The sequence below is a fragment of the Pristis pectinata genome, chromosome 4 (genome assembly GCF_009764475.1).
Source record: "Pristis pectinata isolate sPriPec2 chromosome 4, sPriPec2.1.pri, whole genome shotgun sequence".
NCBI classification, from domain to species: domain Eukaryota; kingdom Metazoa; phylum Chordata; class Chondrichthyes; order Rhinopristiformes; family Pristidae; genus Pristis; species Pristis pectinata.
The window spans coordinates 71256594-71277332 of NC_067408.1; the positions used below are offsets into that span (position 1 = coordinate 71256594).

Consider the following 20739-nt stretch of genomic DNA (forward strand, 5'->3'; position numbering starts at 1 on the left):
TGGGCAAATGGCTTCCTTCTGTGTGATGATAATACTAAATACGGAGCTCAAGTTTGGCCTACACTAACTTGTTAGTCGATGGGGGATATAATAAGAAATGGCAAGCACAAGATTTCCTTAACTCAGGATTCTGATGTTTGCATTGAAACTGTTCGACTTGGCATCCATCATCAGGGGCCCCCACCATCCGGGACCATGCCCTCTTCCCGATACTGCCATCAGGTAGGAGCTACAGAGGCCTGAAGACCCACATCGAGGTTCAACAACAGCTTCTTCCCCACCACCATCAGGTTTTTGAACCAACCTGAAGATCTGTAACACTACCTTGGACTATATCTTTTTTTCTCTCTCTCTCAATCTTGCACTGGTGTCATTATACTCATTCTGTTATAAGAAATAAGATACCTTTATTAGTCACGTGTACATCAAAATACAGTGAAAAGTTTTGCGCAGAGTGTTCTGGGGGCAGCCCGCAAGTGTCGCCATGCTTCCGGCGCCAACATAGCATGCCCACAGCTTCCTAACCTGTACGTCTTTGGAATGTGGGAGGAAACCGGAGCGCCCGGAGGAAACCCATGCAGACACGGGGAGAACATACAAACTCCTTACAGACAGCAGTGGGAATTGAACCCGGGTCACTGGCGCTGTAAAGCGTTACACTAACTGCTACACTACCGTGCCTGCTGTTATTATGTATAATTTATGTTCATTTAAGTTTACATTAACTTATGTTTGTCCTTGTCTTGTAATGTACCATACTGCTGCTGCATAAAGCTAATTTTCATGGCATTTATACCCTGTGTATGTATGCTTATGACAATAAACTTGAACTTGAATCAGCAGTGTTAGAGGCTGTTGAGAGAAAATCCAAACTACCAAATGTGGTTGTAATTTCAGTGCTATGTCATGGAGCCACTATCCCTGATCCTTCATTCAAATTCTACTCAGTGCCCCAGTCGACTCTGCCCTATGTTTGGCGGGTGTACCTTACTCAGGGGATGGGGAAACCCTACTGATTGTTAAGGAAGGAAAAAGAGCGGAACATCAGAAGAGTGTAACAGGATGCAAGTTGCTGCACCTGCAGAGCTACACTGATCTGTGGCCTTCCAGGCGAAAATGACGAATCACTTATTTTAACTGCAAAACATTAGGGAATTACCACAGGTGCTGCTACAAAGAGTGCAGCCCTGCAAGTGCCCAAAATGAAAGCTGAAGCCGTTTTCATTTATTCATGGCACGTGGCCAATGCTGTTGAATAATATCTGCTGCAGACTTCAAGCAGTTAATACTGCTCAGTTACCTCTTTTCTTTACTCTCTAACACAGATTCATTGGTTCTCCTGCTTCTAAATCTTTAGAATTCCTCTCATCGGATATAAGTACTTAAACAAAAGCTGCGGGCTATTCATTCATAAAATTCCTTCCACGCACCCTAGCACTTGAACAGAGGTTTCAAAATCTCATTTACTGCTGTCGACAAAAAAAAAGCAATTTCAATTCAAACTACAGTTTTATTTAAAGCTATGTTAGAATAAATCTGACTGGACCAAAAGAGATTCACCAGGCTAATTCCTGGGATGAGAGAGTTTTCCGATCATGAGAAATTTGACCTATATTCTTTGGAGTTTGTAGGTTGACAAATGAGCTGACTGAAACAAGATCCCAAGAGGCACGACAGGGTAGATAGAGTGGGAGAATCCGCTTCTGTTTGTGCATCTGTGGGTGTGTGTAATGTGTAAGCATATGTGTACATGTGAACTTTGTTTAAGTAACACCAAAGCACATTGTTTTGGTAGTTGGCTCACCAAATGGGCTTCTCCATATTTGCAAGTTATTTTCACAATAAACTTAGCAAATGGCACAACTTGCCCACAAAGTACCAGGATGTAATTAGCAATCAGCTTTTAGTTCCAGCTTCACATGAATGCTGTTCTACCTAAAAGGATTTCAAAGGTTACATGTCACAAACTATAAATCCTCCACCTGGAATAAGAGGTGTGGAGATGGTGGAGATACTTAACATGAAGCAAACTGCTTACCTTCTTCCATCCTAAAGTCATGTCTGATGGGAACTTTTCAGGTGACGGGTAGGACCCCACAGGTAAGCAGTTGGTGTTGACACAGATTATGTCACTGCAGACTGACTGGAAAATTAATAATTGAAGGCCTGAGCTTCCCTGTCTGCCACACCAGGATTTGTAAGATCCTGACAGGCAAGTTTCTGATCTGCCAAGCCTTGATAATCCCAAAGGAGCACTACCCACTTTAGAGTTCAAGAGCCACAAAAGCAAGATCCTCTGGATTCAGCCAGGAATCTCCAATAATTTATGAAAATTACCCGGGCTCCAGATTGAACTCCGAGTCACTGACAGCAAGAAAAGGGCAAGGTGCAACAGCACCAGAACTGAAAACCTGCAGCCAACATTGAGGCTACGGGACTGCACACTGGAGCCTGCAGCCTGCTACACTGCAAACCTGGAGCCTGCAGCCTGCTACACTGCAAACCTGGAGCCTGCAGCCTGCTACACTGCAAACCTGGAGCCTGCAACACTGCAGCCTACAACAATGCACATTGCAGCCTACAGTACTGCAGCCTGCTACTACAGCAAACACTCCCAAAAATACCTGCAAGCTGCAATCAAAGATCTGGATCACAACAGTATACAATCCCACCACTTCTACTGAAACCTCCTCCAAAGGATAGAGCTCTTGTGATTGGAGCCACCTGGCACTGGGCAGCACAGTGGTGCAGCTAGTAGAGCTGCTGCCTCATAGCTCCAGTGACCCGGGTTCAATCCTGACCTTGGGTGCTGTCTGTGTGGAGTTTGAATGTTCTCCCTGTACATATGAACTTCCTCTGGATGATCCAGTTTCCTTCCAAATCCCAAAGACATGCCAGTAGGATAAATGGCTGCTGTAAATCACCCCTAGCATAAGTTAATGGAAAAACGGAAGGGGAACAGATGGACATCTGTGAGAGGGGAACGTTTGTAGGGGTACAGAGGTAATGGGGCCAATGGAGTTGCTTTCCTGGGAGCCAGAATCAATGCAATAGGCCTAATGGGTTCTTTCAGTTTCACGACAAGTATAATCTTCACAAACATAGCACCTCCCATTTCTATCACAATAGATATTTTCAACTTCTCCCTGATACTGATGCCTTCCTTCCCGCTTCCCCGCCTGTCTCTCCAATGTCCAAAGCCATGGCTGTGGCTGGTTCTGCAGGTCTGCAAAATGAGGGGAGGTTTGCCATGGTGTGAGAGACACATTGACCTTTCCATGTCTGGGAGTCGCAGTGCATTAGACACACTGTCCTTTCTCCCTCTGGGACTAGATGTCACACTATGTCAGATACACGGTCCTATGCCACTGAGAGAGCAGATGCCACAGTGCATTAGAGACACTATCCATTCCCCCTCTGGGTTGGGTGTCACTGTGCATTAGATACATTGTCCTTCCTCCCTCTAGGGCCTGGTGTCAAATACATCAGAGAGACTTTCTTTCCCCCTCTGGTACAGGTTAACACAGTGCAACACTGTCCTTTCCCCCTTTATCACAGTGCCCGAGGTACACCGTCCTCTCCTCCTCTGTCATAATGCCTGAGGTACATTGTCCTCTCCCCTTCTGCAGGATATCACACCACTGTGGTTCATTCTCAGGTGACAGAAACTATGTTAGAATCCTGGCCGAACAAAATCTCTTCAAACTTTACTTCTCAAGTGCTTAAATACACATCTGGGGAACAAAGTTTGGAGTGTGGCTGGGTAGAAGAGATGGCATTAGGCAGGTCCACCAGATATAAATCCATTACGCTTTCAGCAACAACTCTGGCAGTAGGCTTGTCACACCATCCGACGATTTGGCATTTGAGAAGCACTGCTTATGCACATTGCTGCTTCCTCCAGCAAGATGTCAACGTGTTCTACAAGCAGAGGTGTTGCACAGAAATACTGGGAGTGTCAGGAGTATATAGGGTGACTCCCAGTTACCAGTTCTGCATGAGTGTGAGAAAGCAAGCATGCACAGCATGTCTGGCGTCTCTCCGAAGGGCTTTACACTGCCTCTCCTTCAAGGATGCCAGGGTGATGGTGCTTCTAGTTATCATTTGCAGAAGGAAAGTGCGATCTGGCCAGCCACATTAGCACCTGGAAGAGTGGTACGATTGGTCAAAGATCATTCATGGTCTGGCTGTCCCCATCATTTACCATTGAAAGTGTTTGAGCATCATCTGGCTGTGACTAAGATCAAAGGTTTCACTGAACCTAACTGGTCATGGGTCCCTCAAATGGAGCATCATTGTGCAGTTCCCCCACCATAATTAAACAGAATCGCCATTCAGGGTCAGCTTAGGAAAATAAGAAAGTGGCACAAAGATTCAGTGCATCCAATTACTTCCACTCGATTGAATGGAAGCCACAGGATGGAAGCAGGGCATTTGACTCAACTGGTCAAAGCCCCTTGCAAGCTTCCTCCCAGCTCTCTCCGCCTAAATCCTTATTCGTATTTCCCTCCTTCCTTATGTTTTTACCTTTTTCCCCATAATTAGACCTTGTCTTCTTGTAATAGTTTTAGTTGTTTCAGTTTGTGTGATGGCCAGGGGTGAGGGGAAAGAGTATTGCTTTTAATTGTACGTTCTCCTGCATGGGTTTCCTCCGGGCGCTCCGGTTTCCTCCCACATTCCAAAGACGTACAGGTTAGGAAGTTGTGGGCATGTTACATTGGTGCAGAAGTGTGGCGACACTTGCGGGCTCCCCCAGAACACCACGCAAAAGATGTACTTCACTGTGTGTTTCAATGTATGTGTGACTAATAAAGATATCTTATCTAATTTTATGGTACAATTGGTTGAAAATACTTGAGTGAAGACACGTAACAACTTTAGGTCTCAGTAAATGCAATTACATTGAAACCAGTAACAATAACATCACACGTATACAGTCACGATAGCAACTGTTGACCAAGCCACTGCCGTCCAGCACAGTCCGCAAGCAAAGCTCCCTGGGGCATTCTTAAAGCAAAATGACTGAAAGGTGCAAGTTTTTCCACTGTTGCCACTAATTGGAGTTGAAAATAAAAGGCAGTTTTTCCAACCAGGCCATCAGGAAAGTTTTTAAGTTACTAACCTAACAAATGCAAGATCTGACTGGAAAGCAACCCGGAGTTCAAGGGGTAAGGTTGTAGGTCGCACAGAGATACAGCAGGGGAAGCAGGCCCCTTTGGCCCACCGAGTCCATGCCATCCATCTTCCCCAGCTGCCTCACAACAGTGGCTGTACCTGTTCAGTGCAAATGCATAATGAAAGCGGATGCTGTGCTGATCAGTCAGGTCACAGGTTGGCAGCTCCTCCAGCGTTTCCACCAGCTTCACCATGCCATCATAATCCTGTCAGTGGAAGAGTAAAAACACTCAGCCAAAAAAACATCAGAATAAAACTAAAAATTCCACTGCTGGGTAACTTCTAAAAGAAAAATCAAGTAGCTTAATGAAAGTAGATAACAATAGAAAGATCTTGATATTATTTGATGTGTATAATCTGCTTTGCCATATATGCCTGTTTTTCTTATCTTTAAAAATGTGTTGAATTCAATATTGTACAAAATGTACCCTCATGACTTAGTAGGTGATATATATCTCGTGGTCAAATGAGGCAATGGGACCCATACAGACCAATCACAGCAATCCTGCCGGCCATCATAAGTCAATGGATCCAATTAAACATCCACTGTCAACCAACCAAATAAGCCTCACTGATCTCAATGACTCAAGCTGAAGAATGATCACATTGACCTGACCCCAGATGACAGCTGCCACTCCAGGAACTGTGCTCCAGCATGAAGAGTTAAAGGAAACTAAAAATCTGCATGCTTGAGAAAGACCTCAACTACGAGGGCTTCATCCTGCAGCTGATTTAACTGATGAATCTCCAAAGGTTTAATGAGCTTGGATGGGCCTGAAGATGCTGTGCACTCCTTGCCCTCAGTTCAAAGTTCAAAACTCCATTATCAGCGAGATTGAAACCGATGTTCTATAAAGATTGAATTCAAAATCCTGCTGAAGGCTTGTTCTAGCCCATCTTTGCAATCTCCTCCAGCTTGACCCTTATCTCCCTTTACTCAACTTTTGGCAGGAAAGACCCCACTCTTCCTAATCTCCCACGCTCTTCAAGCACCTTTAACATTCACCTTTCTGCCAACCAATTTGGGGAATTTCTTTTAATGTACAAGCACACTTTGTTGCTGAACCTTTGCAGTTCCTACGTGTGTTGATTTTCCTCAGTGCAATTTCCTTGCTGTTTTCTGAGAACTCCATCAAGCCACTGGTTTAGAGAAGTGCAGCTCCAACGACACTCAAGTTGCTCACTACCATCCAGGACAAAATTTCGCCCTGGATTGGTACCACATTCACCCCTCTGAACATTCACTCATTCCTTGTGGCTTGCAGTGAGTATAAGAGGCACATAGCAACCTGCCAAGCTTTCTTTGACAGCACTTGTCAAACATGTGACTTCTGCTGCCAAGAAGGACTACAACAGCAGGCATATCGGAATGCCACCAACTGCGTGTTTTGAATTTAATCTTTACGCCTTCCTGGCTTGGAAATATATCACTGCATCTTCAACGTTGCTGTGACTAAATCCTGTACTCCCACCCCAAGAGCACTGTGGCAGCACCTTCGCCGCAAGGACTATGGGCGACAAGTCTCAAGGGCATTTGGTTTGGCCCAATTGTGATACCAACATCACATGAATAAATAAAAAGCAACATTTCTGACCCACTCCCCTCAATTTACCTGGATGTCCCTGTATGAGAAAAGAAGGTTTGTGATAATGTCAGGCGTGATGACCTCCGTGCTTTCTATACGCAACTTAATGGCAGACAGCCATTTGGCCAGCTCTTCCCCTTGGTACTTCTCCCTTGCTTTCCTAATGTCACTCAGCAGAGTATCCTTCAAGTACGTGCTGTGAACAGAAGAACAGTGGTCGCTCAATAGGTGTGAATGGTGATGATAAACAGCAACAACAGGAAGTGTGACAGAAAGTGAAAACAATAAATATCACTAACCATCCTTAGCTATTTGGTACATCATCTAAAATTAAGCAACTGGAATCCGTAAAATCTAAGGCCCAGAATTTATTCTGTACCACATGTTAAACTAGTGCAATGGACGGGGCCTGGGCCAGTTTGGTGGGGCAATACTGGTGCCCTGAGGTGTTGTGTGACAGAAATACCCAGCATCGTCAAATGCACGATAAGAACACAAGAAATAGGCACAGGACTTGGTTACATGGTCCCTTAAGTGGCTCTGCCATTCAGCAGGAACATGACCTGATATAATCTTGACCCCAGCATCACTTTCCTGCCCATTTCCCATAAGCCTCGACTCCCTTACAGATCAACAATCTGCCTATCCTCACCTCTGAATGCAGTCACTGACTCCACCTTCACCGTTCTCTGGGAAGAGAATTCAAAAATTTCCCAACCCATTGAAAGATATTCCTCATATCCACTTTTGATGAGCAACTCCTTATTGTGAAACTAAGCCCCCGGTTCTAGATTCCCCCAAAAGGGGAAACATCATCTACCTTGTCAAGTTCCCTCAGAATCTTATGTTTCAGATAAGATCTACTCTCATTCTTCTAAACTCCAATGAGCATGGGCCCAACTTGCTCAACTTTTCTCAGGAACAATGTGGGGCACATACTGTGCGGAGAAGATGGAGACAGCGGTTTGGAAGGTGGTTTGTTGTTAAGTGAGAGTGGCCCACACAACGGGCAGGGACAGTCAGAACCAAAATAACAGAAGAGTTGGAATGTCAAGGGCCAGGGCATTAGAGGTCAAGGCACCAAAAGGTTAGCACCAAGTGTTGGTTCATTGAGGGTCAGAGACATGATCAAGTCAGGGTCCAGTGGTAGATGGTAGGTTGGGGAGAGGGACAGAGGAGGGAATGCAGAACCAATCAGGCCCGAGAAAGAAGATGAATGCCTTGAGTCAAGTACATTGGGGTGATTTAAGTACAGCAAAAGCAGGCTTCCATTAAGAACCATCAACGAATGAGTGTTTAACTAATGTCAAAATGCACATTGCCAGCCATTTGACCTCACCCAGTGGGTCCAACAGCCACTGTGTGCACATGCACGATTTACGTATAAAGAACCTGGAACAAATTCTGCAAACCAGACACAACACTTTAGAATAAATTCCTGCATGTGGTGCACAAAGGTGATGCACCGACTGAAAGAACCTCTAACCCCTGACTGCAAGCGTGCCAATATTTCCCATTATTGTTGGTGCATTAATAGCAGTGAGGAGCAGGTCACAAATTTAAATGACTAAGGAGAGGGCAATGAAAGGATGATTTATGTAGTAATAAAGTATTTGTGAATCAGAGAGCTGTCAATGTACAGTTTGAGCAATATGTTGAGAGAGCATTTCAGAAAATTCTAAAATGCAAATCCAATATCACACTTGTTAAAAAGCATTTATTTTTGTGCTTTATGAAATCATAAAATGAATATTCATTATCAGCAAAGCAATCATAGAACAGTACAGCACAGAACAGACCCTTCGGCCCACAATGTTGTGCCGACATAGCTAATCCCTCCTACCTACTGGATGCCCATATTCCTCCATTTTCCTCTCATTCATGTGTCCATCCCAGCCTCTCTTAAAAGCCCCCATGAATTTGCCTCCACCACCCTATCAGGTAACGCATTCCAGGCATCCACCACTCTCTGAGTAAAAAACATACCCCTCACATCTGTTCTGAACCTACCCCCCTCACCTTAAATGCATGCCCTCTAGCAATCATTAAGTCATGTTTCATTTCAGACTTTATAAGATCTGTTGTACCAGGCAAACTTGAAGTTTTTTTTAAAGTTTAGCTCAACATTGTCATAATAATAAAAACAGTGGTTATGGCTAGAACAAGCAGATGCTCTGAGTTTTTGTATCTAAAATGCCAGTCAATTTTTATTTGACGCACCAGATATCAAAAGGGTTGTGGTTTATTCTTTTTAGTTCTTTCTCTAGCCTTTCAGATACTTTCCAGAAGTTTAAATTGTGGTCCAAAATGCTTTCTCCATCTGAAAATTCACTTGAATTTTGAGACCAAGTCTAGGTCTATTCTTTAATACAGTTCTGAGGGAGAGCTGCATAGTAGGAGTGCAGTCCTTCAGGTGAGAGAGTAAACTGAGGTTCAATATTCAGTCTGTAATGAACTCTCATAACTTCCGGTGAACGTTTGATATTCCCCCTAATGCCATGAGCACTACCAGCTATTCAGTTATTAATGGCACCTTTTACCTCTTCACTTCCTCATAAGCAGCACAACCTAGCTGGCACCGGAAGTGCGGTGACACTTCGGGCCGCCCCCAGAACACTCTACGCAAAAGATGTATTCCACTGTGTGTTTTGACATACACGTGACTAATAAAGGTATCTTATCTTAACAGGATTCTGATCATCTTCAACTCTCCGTAAATGCATGAAATTCATTCCTGATCAGTGGCTCGAAACACATTCTGATAAAATGCCATTGACTTGGAAAAGTTAACTTTTCTTCCCTGCAGATGTTCCCTAACCTGCTGAGTATTTCCAACCTTTCCATTGTAGATTTATAGCATTTTACTCAGTACTTTCATATGACATAGGAGGCCATTTAGCTCATTGAAGTCGATGTGGGCTTACAGAGCTCTATACCCCATGTAATTCAGTTCCACTGACTTCCAACTCATAATTCAGTCCGAATGTTCTGTTGGTGTTTCATGTTTCACTTAGCTTGAACTGGAGAAGCAAGAGAATAGCAGAGGGTGATCCAGTTTCCTGCTAGGTTGTGCTGCTCCCCTTTCCTTCAACAACCGCCATCACCATGACCTTCAGTTGCCACATTAATCATTTCTGTTAACCACCTCTAGTCATCTGCAAGTAGTTACCTTGTCGTAACGTCAATATCTTTCAGAAGATTGATCAATTTCTCCACTAATGGTTGGCAGAAGGGTCCCAGTAGGTTGTCCCAGTTTGGTTGTAAGTACTCAGAGGCTCTCCGTTGAACATCATTCTCACAACACAGGAAGTCATCATTCGTGGTTGTCACGTAGGGGATAAAATGGTAATTGCCACTAACAGCCTAACAAGAAGAAAATAGACATCACAGTCAATTTACACAAAAGATTCACAATATTCATAATACCCTAAGGGCCAACGTAAGGGATTTTAGGTTGGAGGATTCCGTGAGAGGGATAGGTATAGTCCATATGGGATATTCGAGGAATCTTTTCAGAAGGTAATTTACAGGCACCAAAATAAAAACAGAAAATGCTGAAAATACTCATCAGATCAGTGGAAAGCGAGACAGAGTTCATGTTTCAGGTCAGAGACTCTTCATCAGAACCGAGGAGGAGAGATTTAATAAAAAAAAGGTCATTTTCAGTTGCAGGGAAGGTGGCGGGAAAATGGATAGGACAATAAGGACCATCTGTGATAGGGTGAGACCAGGACAAACGAGTTAATGGGACTGTTTCAGAAGGTGGTTTAGAGATACTGGTGTGTGATTGGAGGCACATAGCGCCCCAACTATGGAAGAGTCTGTATTTCCCCACTTTGGGCTTATCAGTGACCCCACAATATTGAAGTGGAAGTTAGTGATCCTCAATACCAAGGCAATGCCAAAGAAGCAGCAGCAGGAGAAATTGGAATGTAGGGTTCAGCCCAAGTAAGTTGGTTGAAGTAATGGTGGTCATTGTGTGGTTCCATGTTACCCGTGACAAATTCAGCTCACAGATTGCATCCTTATATGCAAACAGTTTGTAGAATGGCTAATGTGGTGGCACGGTAGTGTAGCGGTTAGTGCGATGCTATTACAGCGCCAGCGATCAGGGTTCGATTCCTGCTGTCTGTAAGGAGTTTGTACGTTCTCCCATGTCTGCGTGGGTTTCCTCCGGGTGCTCCGGTTTCCTCCCACATTGCAAAGACGTACGGGGAGGTTAATTTGGGTTTAAAATGGGCGGCGCGGACTCATTGGGCCGGAAGGGCCTGTTACCATGCTGTAAATAAAAAAAATCTCCGTTATCCCAAAAGTCCGAATCCTTGCTCTCAAAATAACCCCATATTTTGAAATTGAATTCCCAAGGGAGAAACTACTACAATGAGGAGGAGTTAATTTGAAATGACACATCTGATGACAGCACAATCTAAAGGGATTGGCAGCAGACACTTATTACTACATCTCAGTCACTGTTGCAATCTATGAATTGACTAACCTTAAGTGACTGGGCACCTTCCAGGTCAGTGTTGTGGTAGAGAATAATGTTGTTTGTCATGCTGAAGCTTTCTCGTACACCCAGATGATAAAAGAGTGTTGGCTGCCTGAAAACATCACTCATGTCCACCACTCCAATGTCTGCAAAGGAAGATCAGGCTGACAGTTTAATGACCCACATTCAGTACCAAACATTCCCAAGAAATGACCATAATAATATCTGCAAAGTTATGACTGCAACAGAACAAATTTAGTTCAAGTCATTTCTTTCTTAGTATAGCATAGATGGAAGTTATTCAGTCTATCAAGGCCAGCTAAGAAATCCTCTGTCACATAGTCCCTCTCAGACTCCCATCAACCCCCCTTTGGTTTTCTTTACGCCACTTGCCTACACCAAGTTACAGTGGCCATGTTACTTAACAGCAAGTCTCTGGAAGAAAACTACAGCACCTGCAGAAATCCTTGTGGTCAGAGGAATAACAAACAAACTTCACACACACAGCACACCAGGTCAGGTTTGAACATGGCTCCCTGAAGCTGTGAGGAAGCAGGGCTAACTGAAGCGGGTGTCGCTGGTAAGGCAATTATGTATTGCTCATGCCCAGTGGATGAGAAAGCTGGTGAAAGGCTTTTTATTTTGATATGACTGAAAGGATTGCTGTCCACTTGAGATTGTAGTTGGAAGAAAACCAAGTGGACTGGAGCGAGGAGGTTTCCATGTCAAATAGCACAATGGCAAAACAGCATATTGCTGTTCACTTACTCCAGGGTGACATTATGACATTTATAGTCTTTTCAGAATTAAGAAGACGATGGTGAGATGCCTTATATTAAGACATTCAAGTGGCATCTTCACTAGACTTCTGCACATTTTTCTTTTTAAATACCAAATTCAACTTCTCAAACTGCCTCGCTGAGATTGGAGCTTGTGTTCCACTGATTTTTATTGCAGGCTTTAGGTTTATAAACCCAGCACACTAGCACTACATTACAGCATCCATTGCGTTTGGACTGTGTTGCGATGATCTCTGAAGAGTGGTCACGTGAATACTTCAATCAACCAAAGCAGACAGCAAGACATAGAGGCCAAATGGCTGGGGATGGTACATGGAGCCAGAACTAAAACGAAAATTAGCTTCCAATGAGTTCAGCCAATGGGAAAGAAAAATGCATTTACAGAGTATGAAATACTGCAATAAAGCTAATGTTACAACTGAACGCTGCCACCAACACAAGTGCAGTGCACAATACTTCCAGCAGAATGTCATCGTGTCTCCTTAATATGCAGGCCTCACAGCAGACAAGCTGAAGAAATACTGGATGTTTATTGCACAGAGATATAAACCACTATACGTGCAAGGGCAACCAATCACGTGGAAATCTCACAGCACCCTCCCATCACACCCGGCCAGTGGTTTAAACAAGGGCTGCTAGCCCAACCACAATGTAAATTCAGTGCAAAGTCTGTTAGATACCATGGGCTATCCCAATGATGCTGCAGCACAGCTTTACAATAGGACTTTGAGGACCAAGCAAAGTCATATACCTATGCTATAAATTTCCATATTTTGCACCTTGGCATAATTCTGAACCAGTTTTTTTGGGAAGATGAGATTCCATTACCTGTTAAAACAATATTCTGAAGTCCATTTCCATAACGCTTTTCAACAAAGTAAACTTATGAGAAATTTTAAGATGAAAATTCTAGTAGGTGGCAGCTTAAGAGTGAAGTAGCCCTCATTGTAGCCTTTTGAGCCAACAGACAGGAGCCATTCGTGTGGTCAGGAGCCAGAAACCATATGTTTGACTCTGAAGTGTCCAAGCAAACCTCTCAGTTACACTGTAGCCACTACATTGACATACACAGCATAGTCACCCCCAGGCCCATTTGACCTTTCAAAGTTCTCCTCACAGACATCTGGGAATTGGTGTCTACATTGGGAGAGCCTTCCCACAGACTAGTGAAACGACAGCCTGAGATGGTTGTCCTTGCAGAGTCAGACCTTACAGGACATGTGACAAGCTTCTCCATCACAACCCCTACACATGAACTGGTCCACAGCAGGCTAGCCCCATCAGAGAGAGCGGCACAGGGGTATACAGGTGGGCGAGGGTAGCCTTGAGAGTATTCCACATTGGCTCCTGATCCCATGAAGTAATTGGTTTATTATTGTCACATGTACCGAGATACAGTGAAAAGCTTTTGTTTACAAGCCATCCAGATGGATCTTTCCATATACAAGTACATTGAGGTAGTACAAAAGGAATAAAAGTCTCAGGGCATCAAGTCAACCCTCCTGTTGATCACCACCTACTCTCCTCCCTCAGCTGATGATCAGTGCTGCTCCACATTGAACAATTTTTGGAAGAAAATGGATCATGTGCAGGCAGGGGGATTAGCATCATGCTCAGCATAGACGTCGTGGGCTAAAGGACCTGTTCCTGTGCTGTCCTGTCCTATGTTCACAAACATTGAACGTAGCAAGGACACAAAACGTACTCCGAGTGGGGCACTACAATATCCAACAGCTAGAGTGGCTTGGCAGCACCATCACTGACTGATCCCTGAAGGACAAAGCTGGCAGACTGCGAGTGAACGAATGGTATAAGGGAAAACTGTACTTAATCTTGTCCTCACTAATGTACCTGTGTCAGATGCATCTGTCTGAGGTGACAGTGCTAGAGTAACCACCACACAAAATCCCTTTGGAAACAAAGGCCTATCTTCACACGGAGTTTACTCTCCATTGTGTTGTGTGGCACTACAGTCGTGTTAAATGAGATAGATTCAAAACAAACCTACAGCACAAAACTGGGCATCCATGAGGCATTGTGGACCATCAGTTATAAACCATAATCTTGAATCAACATATCTGTCATTCTACATTTACAATTAATCCAAGGGATCAACTCTGGTTCAAAGAGGACTTCAGAAGGGAACACTGGAAGCAGCGCCAGTCATACCTAAAATAAGATCATTGATTGTCAAGGACTGAAGCTGCCCTTGACGATCAATGACATTACTTTCACTGAATCTCCCAATGTTGACATCCTGGAGGCCACTATTGACCAGGAACTCAACTGAACCTGTTCCATAATCATGGAATGGTAATACATAATAGTTCGAGAGAAAAGGTTTTGGCCAAAGGTCTCTGGAATTTTCTACCCTGAAAGGTCGTGGAAGCTACATCACAGGAGAAGGTAGATAAATTTTTTTGAAAGATCAGGGAATTGAGAGCTATAGGTAACTGGAACAAAAGAGGAGTCAAGGCCTGGAGTAGATTAGTCATGATCGTATTGAATGGGAGTTCAGGGTTGAGGGCCTTTCTGACCTACTCCTACTTTCTTGTGCCTTCCTGACTTTTGGATGAGATGTGAAACTAAGGCATTAGCTCTGCCAGGTGGCTTTATAACATTCTAAGACACTACTCTAAGCAGCAGCAGAGAGGTTATTGCTGGTATCAGAGCCAATATTTCCCTCTCAAATGACAGAACTAACCAGACCTTTAGTCATTAGAACGTTGATGTTGGTGGAACGTTGATGTGAGCAACTTGGCCGCCATTGGTTATTAAACATTAGGACAGTGACTACACTTCTCTGCCTCTAAAATGCTTTGGGTGCCCCAAGGTCATGAAAGATGTTAGAGGAATGCAAAACCTGTTTCTTTTAGTGAGGGATTTCAGTCATGAGGCAAGATGGGAAAAGCTAGGACTCTTCTCCTTATGGCAGTTTAGGGGGAGACCTAATAGAGGTACTCTAATTCCTTAGTTTTGTAGCAGCAAACTGGTCCAGTGATGCAGCTATAACCAGTGTTAGGGCACGTGGTTGAAAATTGTACACAACCCAAGAAAATAGGAGTAGACCACCTGGCCCCTCAAGCCTGCCCTGCTGTTCAACATGATCATGGCTGATCTGCTTCAGGCCGCTTATCTGTTTCTGTGTCAGTAGCCCCCTTACCAGAAATTTATCTTCCTCCAATGATCAAGTCTCCACAAAGCTCCAGGTAGAGAATTCCAAGGGCTCATCTAGGATTTGAACTCGGGATCTCATGGAATCATACAGCACAGAAATGGGCACTCTAGGCCCACCCCAACAATGCCAACTGTGTTAATGAGGGCACCTCTCAGTCTCTTATGTTCCAGTGAGAATAAACCCAGCCTATCCAATCTCTCCTTATAACTACAGCCCTCCATTCCAGGCAACATGTCTCCAGGTAACTCTTTCACATTGAACCTCCATGCTTTCACTCCAACACAGCACACCTTCAAACTGCAGGATTTCACACAGCAACTCACTGTAGCTTCAAGCCAACTTGAGTTATCGACATTTAGAACGGACTGCCCATCAGGCACATATTGCATTTTACGTCCCTCCCCTCTAAATAAGTAGAGCACTTTCATTGGTTAAAGGCAGTAAGGGATATAGAGCAGAGGGATAAGTGGACTAGAGAAATGCATCATCCACAATCTCAAGGAGCTGAATGGTGTCCATGAATTGGTAATATTGCAAGATCTACTTCCCTGCTAATGGGATGCCAGATAATATTAGGGAACAAATGCAAAAAACAGAGGAAGACTCTCAAATGACGAGTTCTTAATATCTTTGGAGGAGACTACTCAACAGCAATTTTAGAGTATTTGACGGCTACCAGGAAATAGAGTTCTGGGGTCTAACCCATGCCAACAGCTCATACAAGTTGCAACTTTCACTTATGAAGGGGTTAGAGAGTGGTCAGTGATGTATGAGATGTTGATTAGACATGCCATCTGATTTCCAGTGCCAGAGAGTGCTGTGCATAGCAGGGAATTGGTCCAAAGCAGCCCATTTCCCAACCCTGCCAAAAACACAAGACACCCCTTTGGAGTCAAACACAGAGGTACACAAAACACTTGGAAAACCATCAGAATAATTGACCCAGACTTGTGACCCAAAAACTCCCATTTACTGGCAATGACATTTTAAATCAAATTTTAAAGAACAATTTTAGCATTTCACCAAATCAAGTAGACAATAAGTTTTGTAACTTGAATGCTCCTCTACTGAAACACCAATGGATTTCCCATTCCACACTATAAACTGGTTGAAGTTTCCCCAAAGAGTAAGAATTTTTGAATTGTCTTCCACAAACAGCTGTTGATGCTGAATCAATTGCTTATGTTAAATCCGAGATCGATACGAATTTTGTTAGTTGAAGGAGGCGGCTATGGAGATAGCGAATGCCCTGCTGTAGGCTTCCAAAATACAACAGATTTTGGAATGGTTCCCAGAATCCAGAAGATAGCACATGTGGCCTCACTAGTTAAAAGAAAAACCATAGACCAGTTAACCTGACATTAGTAGTAGGAAAATTGCTGTAATCTATTATTAAACAAGTGGTAACAGAAAATAATGTTATAATTAGGCAGAGTCAACATGGATTTATAAAAGGGAAATCACATTTGGTAAATCTGTTAAGAATATTTTGAGGTTGTAACTTTCAAAATACACAAAGATGATGTAGTTGATGTGCTGTATTTGGACCTTCAGAAGGCCTTTGATAACACTAAATTATTAACCAAAAGGCATGATATTGGAGGTAAGTTAACGGTGTGCACTGATGATTCATTAATGGACAGAAAATGAAAAGTAAGAAACAGGTAATTTTCACATTGAAAGGCTGTATCTGGTAGGATGCCACAGGGATTGGAGCTGGGACCCCATCTTTTCACTACCATATCAATAATTTTGATGCGGGGATGAAGTACTATATACCAAAGATCATTGATGATACAAAAGTGGGTGGCATTTAATACTCTCAGGGACTTGACAGGATAAATGCAAATAATGATGTTTCTCCTGGCTGGTGTGTCAAGAACCAAGAATCACAATCTCAGAATAAGGAATCAGTCATTCAGGACAGAAAGGAGAAATTTCTTCACCCATGGGAAGGCAAATCTTTGGAATTTTCACTCCGAGGTTTAGAAACATGTATTCAAGACAATATCTAAATTTATAATTAATAAAAATCTAAATTAATTCAAGACAATATCTAAATATCACTGAGCATATTCAAGACAATATCTAAAAATCTATTGATCTCCAAAGGAGCTTGGTGCAGAAGAAGACCCTAAAGTAAAAGACCAGCTATGATCTTATTGAATGGGAGATCAGAAACAAGAGGCCAAATGGCCTACTCCTGCTTCTGTTTCTTACATTCTTGCATTTTCAGGAATTTTGATAAAAGACAGGGCTATAGAGTTAGATTAAGGACTAACCAGAATCTCAGTGAATGAAGGAATAGGCTTGAAAGGTTAAGTGACCTACTCTTATCTACTTAGGAAGGAAACAAAGATTTGAGATTGACACCTACAGTTGTGTAAATATATAATTTCCTCAGGGCAACATTTCTATTATTTTGTATTTTCTAACAAAACATGAGGCCAATTCAACCCATCAAGTCTATGCCAGGCCACAGATCAATCCCATTCCCCACTAATTTTTCAAGTAACCTCTTGGAGTCATAGAGTAATACAATGTGGAAACAGGCCCTTCAGCCCAACTTGTCCATGCCCACCAAGGTGCCCACCTAAGCTAGTCCCATTTGCCCACATTTGGTCCATATCCCTCTAAACGTTTCCTATCCATGTACTTATCCAAATATCTTTTAAATGTTGTTATTGTACCTGCCTCAACTACTATCTCTGGCAGCTCGTTCCACATATACACCACCCTCTCTGTGAAGTAGCCGCCCCTTGAGTCCCTTTTAAATCTTTCCCCTCTCGCCTTAAACCTGTGCCCTCTAGTTCTTGGTTCACTTTTCTTGGGGAAAAAAAGATGTGTGCATTCACCCTATCTATGCCCCTCATGATTTTATACACCTCTAAGGTAACCCCTCAGTGCCCAACATTCCAGTGAATAAAGTCCTAGCTTGCTTAAACCCTTCCTACAACTCAGGCCCTCGAGTCCTGGCAACATTCGCATCAATCTTCTTTGCACTTGTTCTAGCTTAATGGCATCCTTCCTATGACAGGGTGACCAAAAATGTACACCATATTCCAAGTGTGGCCTCACCAACGTCTTGTACAACTGCAACATAACATCTCAACTCCTATACTCAATGGCCTGACTGAAGGCCAGTATGCCAAAGTGCCTTCTTTGCCACCCTGTCTACCTGTGATGCCACTTTCAGCGAACTATATACTTGTACTCCTAGGTCTCTCTGCCCCACAACGCTCCCCAGGATCCTACCGTTCACTATATGTCTTAGCCTGGTTTGACTTCCCAAAATGCATCACCTCACACTTATCTGAATTGAAAACCATTTACCAATCCTCAGCACACTTACCTAGTTGATCAAGGTCCCCCTGTAAATTTTGATAACTTTCTCCAGTCTGCAATACCACCTATTTTAGTATCATCCACAAACTTACTAACCATGCCTTGTACATTCTCATTATTTAAATAACAAACAACAAAGGTCCCAACACCGATCCCTGTAGCACACCACTAGTCACAGGCCTCCAGTCCGAGAAACAATCTTCCACCATCACCCTCTACTTCCTACCATTGAGCCAATTATGAATCCAGTTAGCTAGCTCTCCCTGAATACCATGCACTCTAACCTTCCAGACTAGCCTATGATGCAGGACCTTGTCAAAGGCCTTATTAGTCTATCTAGACAACATCCACCATCCTGCCCTCATCTATCCTTTTGACTACCTCCTCGAAAAACTCGTCAGATGTGATTTTCCATGCAAAAAGCCATACTCACTATCCCTTATCAGACCTTGTCTATCCCAGTGCTGGTAGATTCTGATCCTCAGAATCCCCTCCAGTAACTTACCCACCACTGATATCAGGCTCATCGACCTGTAATTCCCTGGCTTGTCCTTGCTGCCCTTCTTAAATAACAGTACAGTATTAGCCTCCCTCCAGTCTTCTGGAACTTCACCCATGGCTAAAGATGAAGCAAGTATCCCTGGAAGGGCCTCTGCAGTTTCTTCCCCAGTTTCCCACAAGATTCAAGGATGCACTCAGTCAGGCCCCATTGTCTTCACATTCCCATCAATTCCCTGGACTTCCTGCTACTCACCAACACACTAGTGATAATTTACAATAGCCAATCTTTGGGGTGTAGGAGGAAACCCATGTGGTCACAAGGAGAATGTGCAAACTCCCTACATACAGCACCAGAGGTCTGGAACAAATCCTGGTTGCTAGAGCTATGAGGCAGCGGCTCTGGCTAGCTGCTCTCCAACAATACTTCACTCCAAGGTTTGTTTAAATGTTGACAATATATAAAATCATCCTTTTCCACTTCATGATTTTCTGCTGTCTCATGGTGCGGCTCAACAGTGACACAAGTTAAAGTTAAGATGGACAGAGGAAGCCAATCATAGTTCGTAGTGTACTTCAGGTTTAATATGTCAGAAAAGGAGCACAATGGTTTCATACATCACGGTTTCACATAGGAACGCCTCAATTTCTCAGAAACTCAGACGCAATCGTCATTTTTCTGTTTTTCATATTATCCAATAATTTACAATAACAAGTAAAATTAGTCAGTAAGATTACTATTCCATGGAAATGGCTTGACCTTGCAAAGAGAAGCAACAGTGACTTGCAGCTATGAGAAAGGAAATGGTTCTGACCTTAAGGGAGGAGGTCAGTGCATTTGGGAAAGGAAGGAACAAGGCACTTGGGGATCCAACAGTAGCTAGCTCTCAGAACATGTTCATTTCACTATTGTGGAAAACCCTTTAGGGAACGTGATAAAGAAGTGGGCTCTGGCCTTGGAGTGAAAACTATTCAAAACAAGTTTATAGCCTCATTAAAAACAAAACAGTACTTATCCCTAAAAGGCAAGGCGTCCACGTGTGGTTAAGCAACCTACTTCAATGAGTGGATGGCCTCAGGCTGAGATAAAAGTCTTAAACACATTCAAGGGAAATCCAGGGAACTGAGTAGTCACAGAGCCATAAGAAATTCAAAGAGTTAATTTGAGGAATATGACAAAGATGACTTGCAGAGACAAACATATCAAAAGGGAAAGAGTGATAAAGGGAAAAATATATTATTTAAACACAGATGCTGATGAAATTATAATAGGTTATAAATAAATTGGAGTCTTGTTAAATGAGAACCATGTGTTGTTTCCATTTGCAGAGAGGAGAAGGGAAGAAATAAACAGCAGCAATACCAAGTAACTCACAGCTAGGACATAGTGGATTTATGTTTTAAGAAATGGTAATCGAGAAAATACAAAGACTTACAATAAACAGATCTCCAGCACCTGATAATTTCCATCCAAGGTGTTGAAAGAAAAAAGATGAGTAAATTAAAGATATCTTGGTCATATTTTCAAAAATTCTACTTCTAGATATGAAAAATTACTAATGTTGGTTAATTATGAAGGAGGCAAAGAAGAAAGAAGGAAATTACAGACAATCAACTTAACATCAGCTTTTAAGAAATTCGGAAACCTAGAATCAAAGACCAAGAAAC

At 43.0% G+C, this 20739-nt stretch overlaps 1 protein-coding gene across 2 annotated transcripts in view; it reads right to left on the reverse strand.

Moving 5' to 3' along the window:
* The window catches only part of map3k15 (mitogen-activated protein kinase kinase kinase 15), a 101893-nt gene that overhangs the window by 69908 nt on the left and 11246 nt on the right, over positions 1 to 20739 (reverse strand). For both annotated transcript variants that reach the window (XM_052014109.1, XM_052014110.1), the window contains exons 2-5: positions 11257 to 11396; positions 9931 to 10124; positions 6789 to 6957; positions 5275 to 5381 (exon numbers count right to left, since the gene is read on the reverse strand). In XM_052014109.1, coding sequence (XP_051870069.1) covers positions 5275 to 5381; positions 6789 to 6957; positions 9931 to 10124; positions 11257 to 11396 — 610 coding nt within the window. The remainder of the gene's footprint in view (positions 1 to 5274; positions 5382 to 6788; positions 6958 to 9930; positions 10125 to 11256; positions 11397 to 20739) is intronic.